The sequence below is a fragment of the Lathamus discolor genome, chromosome 2 (assembly GCF_037157495.1).
Source record: "Lathamus discolor isolate bLatDis1 chromosome 2, bLatDis1.hap1, whole genome shotgun sequence".
NCBI lineage: Eukaryota > Metazoa > Chordata > Aves > Psittaciformes > Psittacidae > Lathamus > Lathamus discolor.
The window spans coordinates 88,349,546-88,368,625 of record NC_088885.1 but is presented as its reverse complement, the minus strand read 5'-3'; the positions used below and the strand labels follow the sequence as shown (position 1 = coordinate 88,368,625).

The 19,080-nt window shown below is 43.8% G+C and overlaps 1 protein-coding gene across 2 annotated transcripts in view; it reads right to left on the bottom strand.

The window, feature by feature from the left end:
* The window catches only part of VWC2 (von Willebrand factor C domain containing 2), a 55,471-nt gene extending 37,540 nt beyond the window's left edge, over positions 1 to 17,931 (bottom strand). The window contains exons 1-3 of one of the 2 annotated variants that reach the window (XM_065669313.1): positions 17,808 to 17,931; positions 16,006 to 16,787; positions 9,201 to 9,330 (exon numbers count right to left, since the gene is read on the bottom strand). In XM_065669313.1, coding sequence (XP_065525385.1) covers positions 9,201 to 9,330; positions 16,006 to 16,719 — 844 coding nt within the window. In that variant the 5' untranslated portion in view covers positions 16,720 to 16,787; positions 17,808 to 17,931. Of the gene's footprint in view, positions 1 to 9,200; positions 9,331 to 16,005; positions 16,788 to 16,965; positions 17,030 to 17,807 lie in introns of those variants that run through there. The other variant, XM_065669314.1, reaches the window with a different exon arrangement.
* Between the last annotated feature and the right edge of the window lie 1,149 nt (positions 17,932 to 19,080).

Genomic DNA, 19,080 nt, shown 5'->3' with positions numbered 1-19,080 from the left:
AACGCTCATCATTTCTAAGACTGAAAGGTCAGTTGCATTTACCTGTGCAACTTTTTAATAGGCTCCCCCACCCAAGGGCTACTGGCACAGAAACAACCAAATAAGAGCTGACAACTCAGCAAAAAACCAGGGCATTTAGAAGAAAGTGATGTTTTCCAGTAGGAAGTCATTCCTCTAATGGAAATTTAACTAGCACCAGTGTATGCAGTAAAAAAAACACCCCACAAACAAAAAAACCCCAACCAAACAAACAAAAAAAGCCAAACAAAAACCAACCAAAATTACATGGTTTTCCGAAATGAAAATAGAGAAGGTTTTGGTTGCCTATCACCTTTGTCATGTTAATCATTCTGGTAACTGTGAAGGTAAGGAATTACTTAAAAACTGCTGGGGATTGGTTGGTTGGTTTGGTTTGGTTTGGGGTTTTTCTTTTTTTAATCACTGCTGTACAGCTGAACATGCTCAATGAAGCAAAACTGCATGGATAATTACCCCCGTGGAAGCAATCCAAAGGTTCACGAAATAAAAGCTGCTTCCAATTTAAAGATCAAGGTTTTAAATTAGGAAAGTACTTGAATCTCCAGCTGATAAAGATGTTTTACCTGCTGGGCAAAGGTAATGGTCAGGGACTTAACTCAGGACTCCCACAGCACACAGGGCAGGGGAGTTCCCCTGTGCAGCAGTTTGAAACAGTAAGATACCACTTAAAGAGACAAGAAAAACAAGCACTGACATTTTACAAATATTAATAAAAAATACCAGAGGCTTTTAGGCTCTCCCCTAAGAACCTGTCACTCCCCTTCCTCCAGAACCGCTAGAGGAGGAGAAGTCAGACCCTACTCAAGCTGATGTCAGGAAAGGAAACAGGTTTTCCTCTTCATCAGATCTGTACTTCATTTACCCTACAGTTCAAACAGGACTGAAAGAAAACCTCTGCAATTGCTGTCATGCTAATGCAAGACCTAAGACATAACCCAGAGAATGAAGTGTAACAATGAGTTAAAGCAGACCTTGCATTAGCAATGCTGCACTGCATGGAAAGGCCATTGTGGTTGCAAAGCACAAACCATAGAAGAGCACAGTGTTAAGAAATGAAGTTTAATGGAATCAGCCAATTCCCTGCTCCCATCCATCAGTAAGTCACATGGATCAATTCACACCTTCCTTAATGCCTAAACCTGAACTTCCTGTGAAAAACAAGCAGAGAAAAATTGCACTGCACTTAGAAGTTAAAGGAGATTTTTGATTACACCATTTATCATCAGAGGGATACTATTAGTATTATCAGAGGGATATACTAACGTAACGCAACACTTTAGTATAAACCTCCACCTCCCCTCAAAGCCAACCAAACTCTTGGATACCTCATTTAACACAATGGAATAGCAATGAAAAAAAACCCAGAAGAACGTAAAGCAAAACACACAAGGTATATATCTTCATTACTCCTTTTGATCACACTACAAAATACTAATCACCCACATAGTCCTATTACTGTACTACCGTAGCACCTAGCTAGTTTCAATTTGCAAACACGATTATCTGCAGAGAATACAACTGAGAACTTACGTGGACAGTTACAGTGGCTCAGCTAGCACTGGGTAATGCATTAACCTATGATAACTCAGTTAGGAGCAACACAGGGCTTCAGAGCTCATAATTTAACCAAATAGCTAGTGTTCTACTGATAGGGAATATTATTCCAAGGATATAGTATACAGTGAGATGCACTTGACAAGTATTTCAGACCTTGGAATCTTAAATGCCCCCAAATCTTTGCCGCAATTTCAATTAGTGAAAATACAAAACTGAAGTAAACACCAAATAGCAGAATGGGGGAACAAAATCAACACTGGGAATACTTTCTCTAATTAACGCAGCATAAAGAACAAGACAAAGTTAAATCTTCAACTGCCACAATGTCTTTTCTGAACTTTGACCTGCAAAGAACGAACACTAGGGGCAGTGTCTGGAGGAGGAAGAGGGACAATATGAGCTCCATGATTATTTTCACTTCGTTTTTAACATGTCGCCTATCTCCATATACATGTGTAACTAAAACTGCAAATCAAACTCAGAAAATTATTGTAGTAAGAACCTAAAAACCAAAACAAACACCCAAAGCAACTGATTACTTCGTTTTGAGGAGCTGTTTCAACTAGAAACAACTGTTTCAACTGTTTCAACTGTGAAACAGTTAGCTGTTTCACTAGAAAATAAGCAAATCCACAAATGCATGTCTGTGTAAAAGAGAAGCTGTCAGGAAAGACAAGCCAAGCAATAGCATACTGTTTACTAAAATACTTTGGTGGTTAACAGCATGAAGGCACTGTCATGTCTGAACCAGAACCAGCACCCAGGACTACACAGGATGGCAGAATACATGAAGCTGCCTTGCTGAACAGCGTAAGGTACATTGACATCTCTCTATTTATTTTGTGTGGGGGGTGGTGGGTTTGGGTTTTTTCTTGTTTTCTTTAAGAAAGTACATAAAAGTTGACAGAAAAGTTGTTTTTCTTCTCCCCGCATCCAATCAGAGTCTCTTCTTCTGTGAGCACAGAGCATTTTCACCTTTCTGCTCCTGGAGCTGAAGCAAAGAACCCAGGAGCCATGGTACACAGCAGTTGTGACTACAGCAAGAGGAGCTGCCAGTTTGTTTCCCACAGTCACCTGGGACCATCATTGCTAAACAACTGTTTGGGGTACATCATCATCAACTTGTGCTTCAACTCACAGTAAAGTGATACCCCCTGCAAGGAGTTGCCATGAAAGTGACTGATACAGCAGAATTCAGCTGTGATATACGACTTAAGCCTGCAGTATCAGGTAAGAGAAAAACTGCCTGCCAAAGAAACGCTTCTCAGGCTCACTGTAGCAGCCTGTAATGAACAAATCCTGCAGAGTGAGTTCTGGAAAGCTTATAGGATACACTCTTCTTATATTTTTAATAGACTCTTCTACATCCTCCTATTTAAGTATAAAGTACTACTTTAAATACTGAATACTAGTATAACTTCTGACTGCCATCGTAAGTTTGAGCAAAATGAGAGGATGCTATACACTCGGGGAGCACACTTACTGCTGCCTTTTGCCTCCAGAACTCCCAAGTGAAAGCATTTTGGCTTCTTGGTGAAAAAAAAAAAAAGTATATATGTATATGCAATAAATAAATACCTATACACTATATACAAAATACATATACACTATATAAATAGATTTGTCCTAGTAATCAACTTAGGCTCAGTATAACTGGATACTTCTGCATGTCTTGAGACAGATCCTTCTCATCCTCTGACAGCTTACTATCATTAGAAAAAAAAAAAGCCATATACCCTGGAACTCACTTGTAAACTAAATATCCTCAGAGGCAATAACACTACCTACCGCTACGTAGCCAGCTCAACCTGAAAATACCAAGTCAACACTGGATCCCACAACTGTGTACATGTATGCGCATGCGAGCTGGAAACGACAAGGTCTATGTGGCTTTGGCACAAGGTTTTGCTCAGCCCAATTTGCAGCTGCAATCCATGCACATTTAAACAGGTTCTGATCTAAGTGGAAAAAAATCCTAAGAAGAAAATACTGTGATTTCTGCATAGGAAGCACACACAGCTTGTGTAGCCACCAGCTTTCCCAGAGCGGAGAGAGGAAGTGAGAGCGGCGAGCAGAGAGATGAAATGGGGTTAAAGAAATTCCTTGTGTTAAGGCGACACAGACGGAACTTCCTCACAACTTCATCAATAGCAGAAACCAACAACAGAAACTACTGAAAGTTGTTTACTGATGTCATTTACCAGATTTGGAAGCCACTTTAAATGCCCAATGCGGCCAAGAAGAAGCAAGTCTGATATTTCTTCCTTTCAATACAGAGCTGCCAAAATACCTGCTACAGTTTTTCAACCTACCTGCATATTCAGTAGGCAATTTACATCATACACAACTTTTCATGCAACCTTAATGGTGCTTTTCCCCCTGAAATATTCAGTCCCCCAGAAACATTAATATTTCCTGGTTAACAGTCCAATATTATAAATCAAACAAATACTACACTGCAAACACAGGCATTTAAATGCCAGAGCTAAACACATCAGAAGGAAACAAATCATTGGCACACACAGTATGGGTGGAACTGGGATTAGTTTGAAAGGATTTCTTGTTCATTAGGTTATTATTTTTTAATGCAAATTCATTTTTTTCTTATAAATTTTGTTTCAATCTTCTAAACTAGATTTTACAGTAATTTTATGATTCCTGTATTTTACATCTAGAAGAGACCACCATAACCACCTGATTTCATCCCTTCCTTAATGAAGGCTGAAGAACCACTCTTAGGCTTTAAAACTTCTGGGTCTTCTTTGCTATATATTAACTGCCAAAGCATGACTGAAAAAGGTATTTAAAATGAAAGTAAAAGGAGGAATACAGGACAATCAAAGTCACTGTTTATCTACATTTCACAACAACTAAATTCCTGATGTTTGCAATAGTCCTGCCTTGACCTATACCTGGACAGCATTATGGTACTTTCTTCATTGCTGAGATTGAGGCATATACGGTTGAGGGCATATCATATTTTATTTAAACACACCACAGAAGGACATTAAATTTTACAGGTCAGATTCTTCAAGGTGCTTGAGCAAAGCTGGAGCTGCAGGGAAGAGCAAACAGCCAGCTCATGTGAGAGCTGCCAAGGTACAGCTTCCCTTTCTCTGCCCAGAATAAACATCCTTCAGCCTTGTTTCTGTTGAACAAGTCCCTTGGCCCAACACAATCCCTTCTTCACCTGGATTTTAGAGGGACAACAGCTCACAGGTGGTATGATACTGCCTCGACCAACACCAATTTTTTTAACAGACCACAATGAAGCAAAGTCCCATTGTACAGTTAGTTGCAAAAGGGGCTGGAAGTCTGCCAGCATTTGGCCCCTTTGAAAAACCCTTTGTACAGATGTAGGTCCCCACTTGCCAGTTGAGAGGCACTCTCAAGTCACCTCATGCCTATACACTGTAATTCTACATAAAGGTACTAACGCAAGCTTCAATGCGTCAACGCCACAGTATGGGTATACAAAACCATGACCATTTACCCGATCAGATCATGTCATGTTAGACCCGCACTTTACTAGCAGCAACCGTTTCAACCACAACACGTATATTTCAACTGTAACTATGAATCTAAATATGAAATGATGTCCTGATTCATGCCACCTAAGGCACTTGACTGCATCCAGCGTAAAGTCTCCCTAGTGCATGCCCAGTGAGAATAGACAAGGCATCTGTGAACATTCCAGCCCTGAGAAAACACATGACTCCCTGGGCACCAGCACTTCTATATACAGCTATGAGCCCTCATTGATAGCAGAAGCTCAGCTCTACCTGCTGCAGACATAGCATCCTGATGCACAGATAGATAAACGCTAAGAAGGCACCGGCATCAGCTTTGTCTTGTCCAAGGCAATCTTTCAGCCATATAATGAAATTAAAATCTCTCAGGGACCTTAGAACAAAATGCTTTTTGGTCTAGCAACCACGCCTCCCCCTCCAGGCTCCATGTGGATTGCAGGTTTAATCTCATCCTCCTGCAACAACACCTTCAGGAGTAGGGCCACCCCTGACTCCATCAACTGCTCTATTGCTTCATGCTTCAGACAAAGCAGCATTCAGCTGTGTATACGTATTAGGGCCCTAATACTGGAAATAGAAGTGGAACAGACAACCAAAGGAATTTAATCTACCAAGGTAATTCACTTCCAGTATGACCCCCACCCCCTACCCACAGCCCCAAATGAATCAGTGTCAAGTGCCCAGCCTTAGCTCCTCCTAATGTAAAGGGAATTGTATGCCTATTATCTTTACCCTTCACTCTGTACAAACTGTAGAAAGGCCTGTACCCCATACTAGGCTCACTGATACTGCTGTTAACAGGAACAGCTTCCACAGAAGTACTACACTGCTAATACTATGAAGTAGGACAGAGATCTGAATTGGGCACCTGTTACTTAATGCAACTCTCTGAAGTCACATTTAACTTTCTGGATATTTTTTCTTGTTGTTGCTGCTGCTGTTGGTTACTAAAAGCATGAAGCTCAACCTTCAACCCACACAAGAAGAAAACCCTCCATCTCCACCCTGCTTCCCTGCAGGGCACGTACATAAGATAAACACAAACCAGCTCCCTTAGCTGTAGTGACTTAAGACACAAAAAGCAGAAAAAATCACCTCACCCCAAGATTTTCTCAGTGATGTATCACCTTTTATCCCTTCTATACACTGCTTTTCAGAGAGATACTTCCTCAAAGTACTCCCTTGTGCCCACCCACAAAGAAGAAAATACTATCTTCAACTACGGAAGTATCTAGGCTCCTCCTAGGAATTTGTGATGTGATAGAAAACGCTATTAGATCTTACACACAAGGCTGTTCTTCACTTTGCAAGTTTTCCATTCATTACTTCTTACATTCAGAGTAAGTCTGCACCTACACTAGCACACAGTTGCACAAGCCCAATGCACAGTTACCTATCCCTCATCTGAATGATTGCCAGCACATTTGTGGAATCAATCTGGGGGAGTCAGCTAACCCCCCTCATTCCCACAAGGGATAACGCACAGCGTCTCACACCTGCCAAGAGGCTGAATTCCTTAATTTTTAATAATGGCAGGCTTTCACTAGATTTCCATAATTCTTAATCAGGCATTTGTATGTGGTATTATCAGTGACAGATGCAGTTGCTTAGCTCTCACTCTGTTGGTTCACTGCCAGCAACCTACAGCCCAGGCAAGTTGGGAAACTGTTACGTATTATGATGTGCCAGGAAACGGAGGGAAAACAGTTGGTTTGTTTGCATTTTTGACACATAAAAGTTAGTAAATATAGAGAACCTAAACTTCACCTCCCACCCCTTCCTGCTCTGCCAAAGGCAGGATACAAATCATGGCAGCAGCTACCTCACTTGTACACTCTCCACGGCTCCACCTTTCCCACTATGCAGCTTATGCAGCGGAGATCCCTGTACATCACCCAAGCTCTTCTGGGTCACTAATACAATGTTGTTGACATCATCGCTGTGACAATCAACCCTGAAGCATAATGTGATGATTGCTTCCCCAACTCACATTCACAGCACATTTGTTCCAGCAGGCTTGAAAATGAGGGGACGAGGCTGGCTAGGTTTTCTGCTCAGTAGGTTTTTGCACCAATCTAATTAAAAACATTTAGCAATTCACTGAAGTTCTCTGCAAAACTCATGTGTCCCATACTTAAAAATCAGCTCTGAAAGCAAACAGCCTGGTTTGGGTTTTTTCTTTATGCACTTCCCAGATGGGGAGGATTCCTCAGAAATTTCTTTGTGACACCATACTGAAGCTGCTGAACCAGAAAAGTTGAGCTTTTTCTGAGCTATATTGCTTTTGTTATTGTTAATGGCTTTTTTCCTCTTCTAAAAGCTAACAAGGAAAGCCACTCTTGGTTCTCTGACATGCAGAGAAGTGACAGTACAGCTCACTGGAAACAAGACAGCTCTGGTCACCTTGGTCTGAAACTGGGTCAGGGATGCCAGCTTGTGGTTATAGCCAAGGAATATGCAAGTAATGCTTGAAACTCAGACACTGAGGACAAGATCAGCCTTTTCCTGCAGGCAGAAATAGGGTAATTCAGCATTAGCACTCAGAGAAGGCAGCCTCCTCACAATTAAGGCATGCTTTATGCACAGTTTTTAAAGAAAGTCTTCATTTCTGGGAAGCATGTCAGGGTATCCACACAAGCAGCCAAGCCAAGCCCTGCACTGCCATACCACCTTAATTGAAAGGCAAGGCACTGCTGGGAGATGGCCACCGCAGTGCACTATGCTGATGCTTGTAGGAGGACATGCACCCATGAAGTCAATCCAGCTCCAGTGTTAACACTGCTGGAGAAATCCAGTGGGAAAGACTACATAGATTTGACGTGATATGCTTGTAACTCCATCCCCCATACTGAAAACAGACCTTTTGCCTGCTGAGAGCCATTCTGACCTGGGGAACTGCAGCAAAGCATGGCCCACACAAAAAGCCTTTGAGCACATCAGGAAAGCTCTTGCCATCAAACAAGTGCAAAAGGATGCTCTGCACTGGCTAGCTATCACATCACCAGCTCCTAAATTCAGCCTGCCTCAGAAACTGTCCCTGAACGCCTCAAAAAATGCCTGTCCTCAACTCCAAAAGCAGAGTGCCCTTAAGCTGTACAGCCAAGAACAAATTCCTTCAGGGCTGTAACAACCAATTAAGGGATGTGAAGCAATTACTTTTATACCCATACAAATGAAACTCCTCCAATGCAATTAACTATCCCTTATCATCTACTGTTGAATTTGTGGAAAGCGTATGCTGTACATTCTTTCCTCCCCTAGCTTTTCCACAATTTTAATCAGTTTGGTTTAGCTAATGCAATAGAACCTACCTATTCTACAGAAATAATATGTCTGCAAATTATCTGCATATTTTTGAATGTCTTTTTTTAATTTTAAATATAATTTCATTTGAGATTTTGCAGCTTTCATTTCTATTAATAAATTATCATTTCTTCTTTATAAGCGATGAGCTAGTGTGTCATGTAATTTCTTCCTCTAAATAGACCAAGACTTTGATCTAATGCAAGCCCTTGCTGGGAGTAGACAGACTTTCTGTCTAATTTAGTTACAAAAAATATTCAATTAAACTTGGGAGTTTAATTCATTTAGTTATGAAAATTAAATGAGCTCAGTAAGGTAGATTTTATTTGCCTCAGAAAAAAAAAATAGAAAAAGGAAAGAAAAACCTCTGAAAGGGGATGAAATAAGAAGGGAGAACAAAAGTAACTTTTCCTGCTCACGCTGAAAAGTGGATAACACGAAGAGCCCTGAGTTCTGCTTTGTGTGCCTATTTCAAACATGTTCACACAATGAGTTCATGCAAAATTTATACCCAGAAGCCACATGAATGACTGCTATTAATACCCTAATTGTCTCCTGGGTAATAAAAAATCCCTATAGGTCATAAGCAAGTCCATCTCAGCCAAGGGAGGATCTGACTCCTCACACCAGAAAACACAATCCATGCACAACGCTTCTCCATCTCCATTTTGGAGGAAAAAGAAAAATACTGGAATTAATTTCAAACCCAGAACAGCAAAACATGGATATATCTGACAGAAGCCCTCTTCTCATTGTACAGACATCACTTACCGTTTTTACAGATAGGACAGCACTGATCAGGCTCATACACAGGATCCACACACTCAGTCTGGGGGCAAGCAGAGACAGTGCACAGCACTTCACCATTGGCTTCACAGCGACACTTCTCACATGGAGAAACCTGAAACACAAATCCAGATATCTTTTATCTCTTTCACTTAATGCCCTCCCGAAGTGTGCAATGCCTACCTTCCCAACTGCGAAATTAAGGAACCACAGCAGAAGAAAACACAGGTTCTGCTCTGAACCTGCACACAAAATGGTAAAGTCAAAGGGATCTTGCGAACAAGAACTCTGGATTTTTAAGACAAATAAAGCGAAAATTTTCCTACCAGATTTCTAATCCAGAAAAATTAACAATTAAAAAAATATCTAATTCCAGCAAATTAAATTCATAACTTAGATGAATTCTGGTTTAATTCTACTAGAGGGTCAAAAAGCAATTTAGCAAAAAATATTGTATTTAAAGAAGAGAAATTTTGCTAAATTAAATATGAGCCTTCTTTTGATGGAAATCCTTATTGCAATTTTTTCCAGGTTTTAAAGTTTTTTAGTAGCAGGAAGTTGCATTTTATTGAAAATTACCAAAGAGAAGTCAGGAAATAAACACCCTCCGAATTCAGGTATTTCCCTTAGGTTAGTTGTATTTGGACCATCCTTGTAATACTTGCAACCTTCTGAAGAGAAACTGCAATTCAGAGAAAGAGGTACAGCAAAATACAGGTCATCCTTTTTACCTACTGAAATGTTACTGGTTTTGAATAACCCTACAGAATAGGAGCACCATGAGATAATTACTTGAGTGACCTACTTCAATGAAATTAATTCCAAACAAAACAGCATCAAGGCCCCATTTAGTAAAAAACAGACTTTCAGATGTCTGCATTTGCCACATGTACAATTCTAGCTGTCCTCTTCAGTGTCCCTGACCAGGCGTTGTACACTGTATACAATGAGGTCTTCATATCACACAAGGAGCTGGTGGTATAGGGAAGCAAGGGTGCTGAAGAGCAATAAATGGAATAGTTAAAATCTCGTTGCTGAACTCCAAAAAAAACCACATCGTCATCCACGCTCAGAGCGCAGGATGAAAATGCAGCTGAATGTTATTATTAGTGATCCTCTAAATCTATAATCTGGGCAAATTCTTGGTTTACTTAAGGATGAGGTTGTTTTTTACGGATCCTTTTCAATCCGGATTCCAGCTGATGCAAGCCACCACCTGTCACATTTTTCCAACAAAAGCAGGACAACCTCAAATCTAAAATCCCATTTCTCTCTGAAGAATCATCTGGATGTCCACATGCAGATCATCTATTAATTTTCCCTATTTCTCTGGCAGCCCATCACATTTTTTTTTTTTGTCAAATCCACTCTCTTGCTTGCTTGCCTCTTTCACATCCTTCTCACTTCCAGACTTAAAACATGCTGATGCTTGCACAGCATCATATCCAACTAAATGCTCATCCATGCTTTGCCACTTCTCTTCCCACCTGCCAGGGCTGTTCTTTGCTTATGCACTTGCATAGCTTTCATGCCGTCCCTTCCACTTAAAAGCCTAAATAGGGTCTCTTGCAGTGTTGTGTTTTTATTACTACTTATTTCAGGCTTCCTTTGCTAGCTACTCACTTCCAGTTTCTTCTCTACCCAGGGTAACACCACATCATACAAAACATATACATACACACCATACACCATATATAATGCTACAAGGAGGCTGACAGCGTAGTACTGCACATTTTTATTGCAGGCTTTGGGACAAGAACTTTGTCCTGTAATTGTTTATAAACTGTCACGTTCCCTTGCACAGCTGGAGTGTCACCAGATGAGGAGGTTCCTGATCCAGTGTTCAGAGTCGAGAGGCTCAGGTATCTCAGGTAGTCACCTAAACCACACATGACATTTTGAGTGTTTGGCAGACCTGAGCTCCTAACTATCAGCAAGTCAATAGTAAGACTACGTCCCCACTGGAGTTACATCCAGAAACAATACTTACTAAATTATGAAAACATGCCTTTTAAGAAGGACTGATTTTTTAATTGTTAATTTTTAAGGCATCCTACTTGATTGAAGCTAGTAGAATTCAATTCCAAGGATCAGGATCAACAAGGCAAACCCATACCTTTCAATCAGCTTTAACATTTTTTTTTGCCATGACTTGAAAAAGATGCAAATTTGCCAATCAGAGTTCAACGAGACAAGTAACTACTACAACAGATATTCCCTCTCCCAGGACACTGCTTAGTAGCGGTGCCATTCAATATTAGAAGTGATGTGAAAACTAGAATATCTGGTGATAAGCAAGAAACAAGACAGCACACAGATGTTATTCCTTAAATCTCTCATCTGTAAAATTTAAACATATTCTAATTACGTAGGTTGTTTACTAGAATTCCAAATTTGACAGAAGCCTAAAATTCTCAGAACAAGAAGCCATTTCATGAAGCACTGAAAATACTACTGAACAAGAAACAAAACTGTTCTAATCTTTAATAACAATGATTCAGAATAACTCACTTCCATCCTATACAGCACATACACTTGAAGACTACATCTTTCATGAATGCTGTACACTGTTAATGTGATACTGCAGGCATCCTGTGCAATAGATCATGGGATTTCAGGGCAATACACACCTTTAGTAAGTACTGTCATCCATACAACCCACCAATATGAGTAATAGTAGCAAAGCTAAGGAAGGTCTCCATGTGTTTATTTCTACAAAGCTCTTTTCAGGCATGTAAGTGAACCACAGTGGCTACTAAAATGATACCGGTGTCAACCTTTATCTGTTCCTCTTTGGACTAAATGGCACTGCATTGCTTTTTGTGTACCATCAGAATGTAGCAGGAACTGTAGAAAAACCCCACTACTTTCTGCATCTTAATGGCAGATTGATACTTGGAGACATAATCATCACTAGAGAGAGAAAGAGACAATAAGACTGCGTGTATATGTAACAACAACTGAATAAATCAGAATGAAAAGACACATTTGGTCCTTCATTTCCTCTCTTCTACTCTTTATAACGTTCGCTCATTCCCTGCAGCACAGTTTCTAGTGGCAGCCAATGCAACGAGCATCCCACTTGTTCATCTGGGAAACAACCAGCCCAGCAGCATTCATGCTTAACACATCTGACATAACCAGGCTGGACTGGAAATAATACCACCTATCAACTTCTCTCTGAGGACTAATGTTACCACAACTCCATGGTTTACAGATGAAGCTATTAACTCTATAGCATCAATAGTTCTGCCTATGCAAAAACTATGGGAAGACAATAAGAGGCACAGAAGTTTACGTATTCACTAGGCAGCCATAAACCCCGTAGAAAATAAGAGTACAGATGGCAAAAAAAAAAAAAAAACAACACAACACCACTTCTTTAGAACTGTTTAGAGGGAAGTTTATGAGCAGATGTATAAATGGGGTTGCAGATGTTGTAAAAAAGCAAACACACCATTGTGTAAGCAGGTAAATTTCCCACTAGTGGGGCATGAAGAAAACTGGAGCTTAGTAAGGGTAGTAAGTTTACCCAGCAACTTAGTGTAAACTGTGATAATTAAGAAATGACAAATCATTTGCACTCATTAAAGTGCTGGTCTAAAGCAATTTGAGCCTTCTCCTCTCCCTCTCCACATGCCAAACTTTAATTAAAAACAAAAGAATACAAAACCAAGCCAACAAAACACATGAATTAGATATATATACATATAATCTACATTTGGTTCCTTCAGCTTTGAAAGCATCTAAGTTAAAAAAAATAACATCACTCATAATCCCAAAATTATTTGCTATTGCGCTGCAATTCTTATTAATATTTCCTTGTTACACAACTTAGGAGAACATCACTGGGGTTAGGCTGACAAGAACAAACATACCAGCCTTGGCTTTACTTCTCTGTGCCTTCAAAATACTACAGATGCTTCAAAAAGCCATTTGGGTTTGTCGACTTCCAGATTTATTCACAAAGAAATACAATTTGGGGTAGCAGAGAAATTCTACAAAAGACACACAAAGCAACAACTTTCAGCAACGTCAGTCTTTTCCAAATGTTACACTTCTGAAGATAATCTATGGTCCTTGAAGGCCATGGCTTTGAAAGTCAGCCTACATTTTCTAATCTCACTTTGAGATTGAAAAGTGTCTAGTGGAACACATGCTCAGCTCTCTCCAGCTCCAGTGAAGAATTTTATCCTCACTGCATTTCATCAGCTGAATCTTTTGCTCCCCGTTCCACTCATATGGATGCTGTGGTCTCTCTTCCATCCTGTCTCATGATATCCACAGGGGAGTGGAGTGGTGCTGATGGAAACATCTTTATGAGACCTCATCCTTCCCCCACGCCTGTGTTGTCTTTTGTGTTGACATCCATGTCCTTTTTGGAAAGAGAAAAATGCATTCATACAGACACACACACACACACACATAAAAGCAAAGTGTGCATGAAGGACTATGAACCAAAGAAATGCATGAAAACCCCCATTTCCTGGCACACTCAGCTTCCAAGTTAGCACTGGCTCTTGTCAGGGCAGATTTTTGTCATGCCAAGCCATACATGAATTTCATATAAGCAAACTCCCAAACCTGCATGCATGTTTACATACCTATACATAAACACTTGTGCAAGTAGCATCACTTAAAAGTTAGGAGACCAACTTTTTCTTTGATGTCTGGTACTCTTTGCCACAAACAGTAGGTGCAGACACAGAAAAAAATCAGATCACTGTCCATTTATAGCTCCTTCCTTGACCTTAATGAAGAGATAGTATATTAGTAACCTCTCCAAGCCCATCAACTTTCAACTCGTAAAATGACCTTTGAAACCATCTGCAATTACTTGCATTTACAATGGCTTCCACTTAGCAGCACCAATGCGACTACGTTGTACCTTACCGCACCAGACATCTCCACTGCTTGCAGTGGCACAGGCAAACATCTGCATTTACAGTTTTGTGCTCACAATACTGGGATCAGTGTTGAAACTCAAGTAAACTCCAAGGTTCTCACGTATCAAAATAAAGAGACTGCAGTTCCACTGCCTAACTGTGTCAGTAACTTGCCTTGTGCATTCCAAGCAGGCATCCCTTCTCACGTTTTCAAAGCTGCCTAACACAAAGTGGTAAGGGAATTGATGCTTCATTACAGGAAGGTATCAACATAAGGGCTGAAGGCTGAATGAGGTTAAAAAGAAAGCTGAAAGCCAAAGTCTTTTCAGAACATCTCTGTAAATGTCAGTGTTCAGCACTCCCTTCCTACCAAGGCTGCCAGTCATGCTCAGATGTGAGAGGGAGCTCTAAGGTTTTATTCTCTCACTAGACACTTAACAGAATATAGCATTTTAAGCTTGCTTTACAGCCATTAATATGTCACAACTGTAGAAAAAGACAAAGAAATGCAACTTGTTAGATGAGTGTGAATGAAGTCTGGGGAGAAGCCTTTAAAACTGACCTAAGAGAGAACGTGTGCAGCATCATCACTGTTTTGGCCCCCCCTCAGAATTAACTTCCCTGGCAAAGGAAGGATCTCACAATCCATCTCTGAAAAGGTCACACCAACTAGCCACTGCTAAAAGTGGCTACCTTCTCCCTCCTAAAGTAGAAAACTGCCATCCTGAAGCTGATCACGATCCTTGAGGGTTACATGGGAAAAGGGAGGATGGTATGACGCCTTCTGCCACGCTTTGAAATCCACCAGTGCTCTACACATTACTGCAGAGAGCAAGGGAAACACCTTGGTTTATTCTGGAGAGGGTAATTCTGCTCCTTCAATTATTTATTTTTCAGTAAGTCAAAGAACATGAAAAGACATTATGAATCAAAGTTATGCTTCCAAAAACAGGCAAGTACCACAGGGAGCAGAGGTGGCAACTTATTTACAGCCTTCACAAACACATTTTCTCTATCTCAAGAGGGGCTCAAGCTTCCAGAGCCCTGAACTAGATTTTGTACTCCCCTCAATATATTCAGCTCAAAAATCTCTGGTGTGTTCAGAAATGGGTTTTGGACCAGCCCTGTGTCTAACAGTTATTTACAAGCAAATTCCGCCTTTTCTGCCTGCTCACAGATCTCAGCCACAATAAAATACTAAAGGGAAAAGGGCAAGGTAAGCAACCCGTAAAACTTTTCAGCACACTTTAATAAATTGCATTTTCAATGATAACAACCTCGCACAACAATACTAAAAAGGCCCTAGTCTAAAAGGATTTCCCTAAACATGAAGCTTTTCAAGTCCTTTGCTTAGGTATCTTCTGTAATCCAGATTGCAAACCATTGTTCCTATCAGAAAGATGGCCCACAGTCATTCTCAGAAAGCGAACATTATGCAACCTTGGCAGAGCTGTTTAAATGGTTAAGAAGAGAAATGTCTGCTTCCAAAAAGGTACCATCACAGCCTGACTAGGAACAGAAGCCAGCTCACAAAAGCCTGTTCTCCCCCGTGCAAGGTAGAAGTTTCACAATTAACAGTTAAATAAGGAAACGAATGTCTTCCCGAAAATTTTCATCAAATCCATATCGCCATCGAGTAGCATCCTTTCAAACAGCACTTCTTACTGTAAATACCAAAGGAATTAACGAAGATCAACCCCCTCATTTAAAAATGTTACAGTACCACAGAGCAAGAAAGGTCATGTTTAAGGGGAATATTTTGCAGCACTGCAGAAGCAGTATTAACACAGAAATGAAAAGGGGAGGGAGTGCCAGAACAGCCCCCAGAGAAAGCACCTGAGGAACATAACACCACTTTAAACGACAGAAGGACCCACGAAACGACTTCCGGCTTCAGCCCTTACCATGAACTCCTCCAGGGTCTGGTAGGTTTTCCCTCGGAACTCGCAGTAGTTCTTCCTCTCCTTGCACTGCGGGCAGCACTGCGTGGTGTCCACCTGGATGCACCGCGGGTGCAGCCGGGGGCACTCGGGCTGTATGCACAGCGGGCCCTCTTCAGTGCACAGGCAGGGGCAGGCAGAGGGGCCCGGCGCAAACTTCTCCCCGATGGCATAGACGAAGCCGCTCTCGTCCACGCAGCCTTTCCCTCGGTAGTCCGGGTAGGCGTACTCCTCCGGGGGTTCAGGAGTTACACTGGCAACAGCTTCTGGGAGAGACGAATCTTCAGCTACCTGAGGTTCCTCGGGAGCAGCGTCCCTCTGCTCTTGCACTGCAACACTCCCCGATTTACTGCCTGTCCCCTGGCTGTTCCAAGCCTGCTTTTGCTTAGTCCAAGACTCCTTGTTCGAGTAGTTCCTGTTCCCTTTGCTCTTCCAGTCCCTGCTCCCCTCCTCCCTCCCGCTCCTGCTGATCTCATTCATTTTCCCTGGGCCTGTCTGGCTGTCCCTTGTAGACGTGTGGTCCCTCTTTTCCTGGCTCGCCTTTATCTCCTGTTTGTCTTGAGCCTTGGCCAGTTTTTGTACAGGTATGGTGGAGCTACAGAGGGCAACCATGAGGCAGCAGGTTACGAGAAGAGAACTAGAAAGAGCTCCAATTGCCATTGCAGTAGAGCTGGGCATCACCTACTGCATCCCACAGGGGACACTGCGTTCACATCGGAGGGAAGCGCTTCACAGATCCACAGTCCCTAGGAAGAAAAGGGTTAGGAACACTTCAGCTTCTCCACTTCTTCCCCCCCGCCTCCACTGATTCAACATCTCAAACAATATGCAACCTGTCTCGGTAGTTTATGCAAAAGGCAAACAACAGCCTGGTGCTGCATCCCTCCTCCTTCCCCCCCCCGCCAAGTCTTATAAATAGCAGACCTCCGGGCACGGAGCGGGCGCCTTCGGCTCCGTGAGAGCACAACGCGTAAGTCTGAGGAGTTCAGATTCGCAAAGCCAGATGCATGCAAAACCCGGCACATCTGAGGGTTATTTTTCCTTCTAAATGACAACATGTGAAGAGCACGCACGCTGAATTAAACAGCTCCCCAAAACACAGGAGAGTCCGGAACAGAAATTACCAGAGTGAATCCTATTCGCTGACTGCACGCATGCTGGTTGTCATTAACCTCTTATTCAGTCTCAAGTATGCTGTCGGTTTGGAGTTGTTTATTTATTTACCTACCAGTGTGCACATCTCTGTTAAAGACAACCGAAACGAAGTACATCAAAGCGCGTACAGCCAGACTATCTCTCCTCCGAACTACCTAAACAAGCACACACCACCCCTTTCTCCCTGTGTCTTAAAGGCAAAGCGGAGCCGTTGAGAGTTTCCGCAGCAGAGGCTCAGTTAACCCACAACCTCCACTAGCTCAGCGCCGCTCCCGGCTCCCGTCCTGAAACCGCGGCACACGAAATTGGAGAAAACCAACCCAGACTACGTACACTGCTCCTCCGGCCGCGATGACCGACGGCACTCCAGGCTCCCGGCACGGCCCCACCTCCGAGGTACGGCTCCCTAAACCCATGTAAAGCCGCCCGCTCTGCCCGCCCGCCTCCCCCGACCCTCACGGCGGGGCAGCGCGCTCCGCCTGCTGCCCAAACTTTCCGTCGGGACGGGCAGTACCGCCCGAACCCCTCACGGCTGGGTGGTGAGGAGCCGGGTCCAGCCCCTTCACCAGCCCGGCAGCCTGCCCCAGGTGCCCGGCCCGGCGCCTTCCTACCTGCGCTGGAGCCGGGCTCAGCCCCGCCGGCGGCTCGGAGCTGCAAGCCTCACCCCGCGCCAGGCTCCCATGGCGGGGCCGCGGGCGGGCGGCCGGCGTCGGCTTGTTGCAGCCAGCCCGCCCGCCGCCGCGGTCCTGCAACGCCTGCAGCGCAGCGCGGCGCAGCACGGCACGGCACGGCGGCCAGCCGATCCAGCCCCGCCGCCCCAGGGGCGGGCTCCGCCGCGGCACCCGTTCCTCTCACATCGCGGCCGTGCGCCCCCGTCCCCGGGGGCGGCGGCAATGGGGCAGCACGGGGCGCTCCGCGCTGCCCAACCCGTCCGTCCTCCCTCCGCCGCCGGGCGCAGGGCGGGGATTCGCCGCTCGGCGGGGGGGCGGCGGCGCCTGGTGCGGCCGCACGGCCCCCCTGCCCGCCCCGCCCCGCCGGTGGTGGTAGTTGGGGGGGGACCGGACGGACGGTACGGAGCAGCTGACCCGGTTGTATAGCTGAGCCCCGCTGGGGCGATGGAGGCGTGAGGCTGGGGTCTCCCACTGCGGGAGATCGAGCGGGTGCCGCGGGTGGGGGGAAGCGGGGCAGCGCGGGTTCGTCTGGGGTCGGCCTCGCACACGGGTGGATGAAACTTTTGCCGGTGTAAAGGTGTCAGCTCGGGATGGAAGCTTCGCGGAGCCTGCGGCGCGGCGGGAATGGGCGCACTTTCCGCGGTGTGAGGCGCCTACCGGCTGCCGAGGTGATGGCCGATGCGGAGGCAAACCTGCGGTATAGCCGGGCCCGGGGCGCTGGCAGCGTTTAGCCGGGGCAGCGCCGGCGGTGTCCGCCTCTGGTGCCCGTGCTGCCGCATCAGATCCCGCTGCTTTAGCTGTCTCCTGCTAGCCTTCGCTGGCGATGGAGCGGTACACGATTTGCTACCTGAAATATTCACCCATGCTCGTGGATAGTGGATGGACACTTAAATGTAATTGCGTTTTTCTCCTTTATGCTCCTTGATAGAGAGAAAGGGGCAGAGCCGTCTATTACAGATGTGATGGCTGTAACAGAGACTGTTGGGACAGAAATGCAGAAGAAATGGTAGAGGTGCTTTTGTTCTGGAGCTGAGCAAGGGCTTGGAACCCAAAAGGTTATTTACTTACGTATTTGTTTATTTTTAAGCCGCATTAGATGACATACCAGTGTAATCTAATGAGCTTTGCTTTACAGATGTTCCAGAACAGTCCCAGCTGCACTGACCCTCTTCCCCCTGTAGTTCTTTAGCAGCCTTCTGTGCCCTACTCGTGG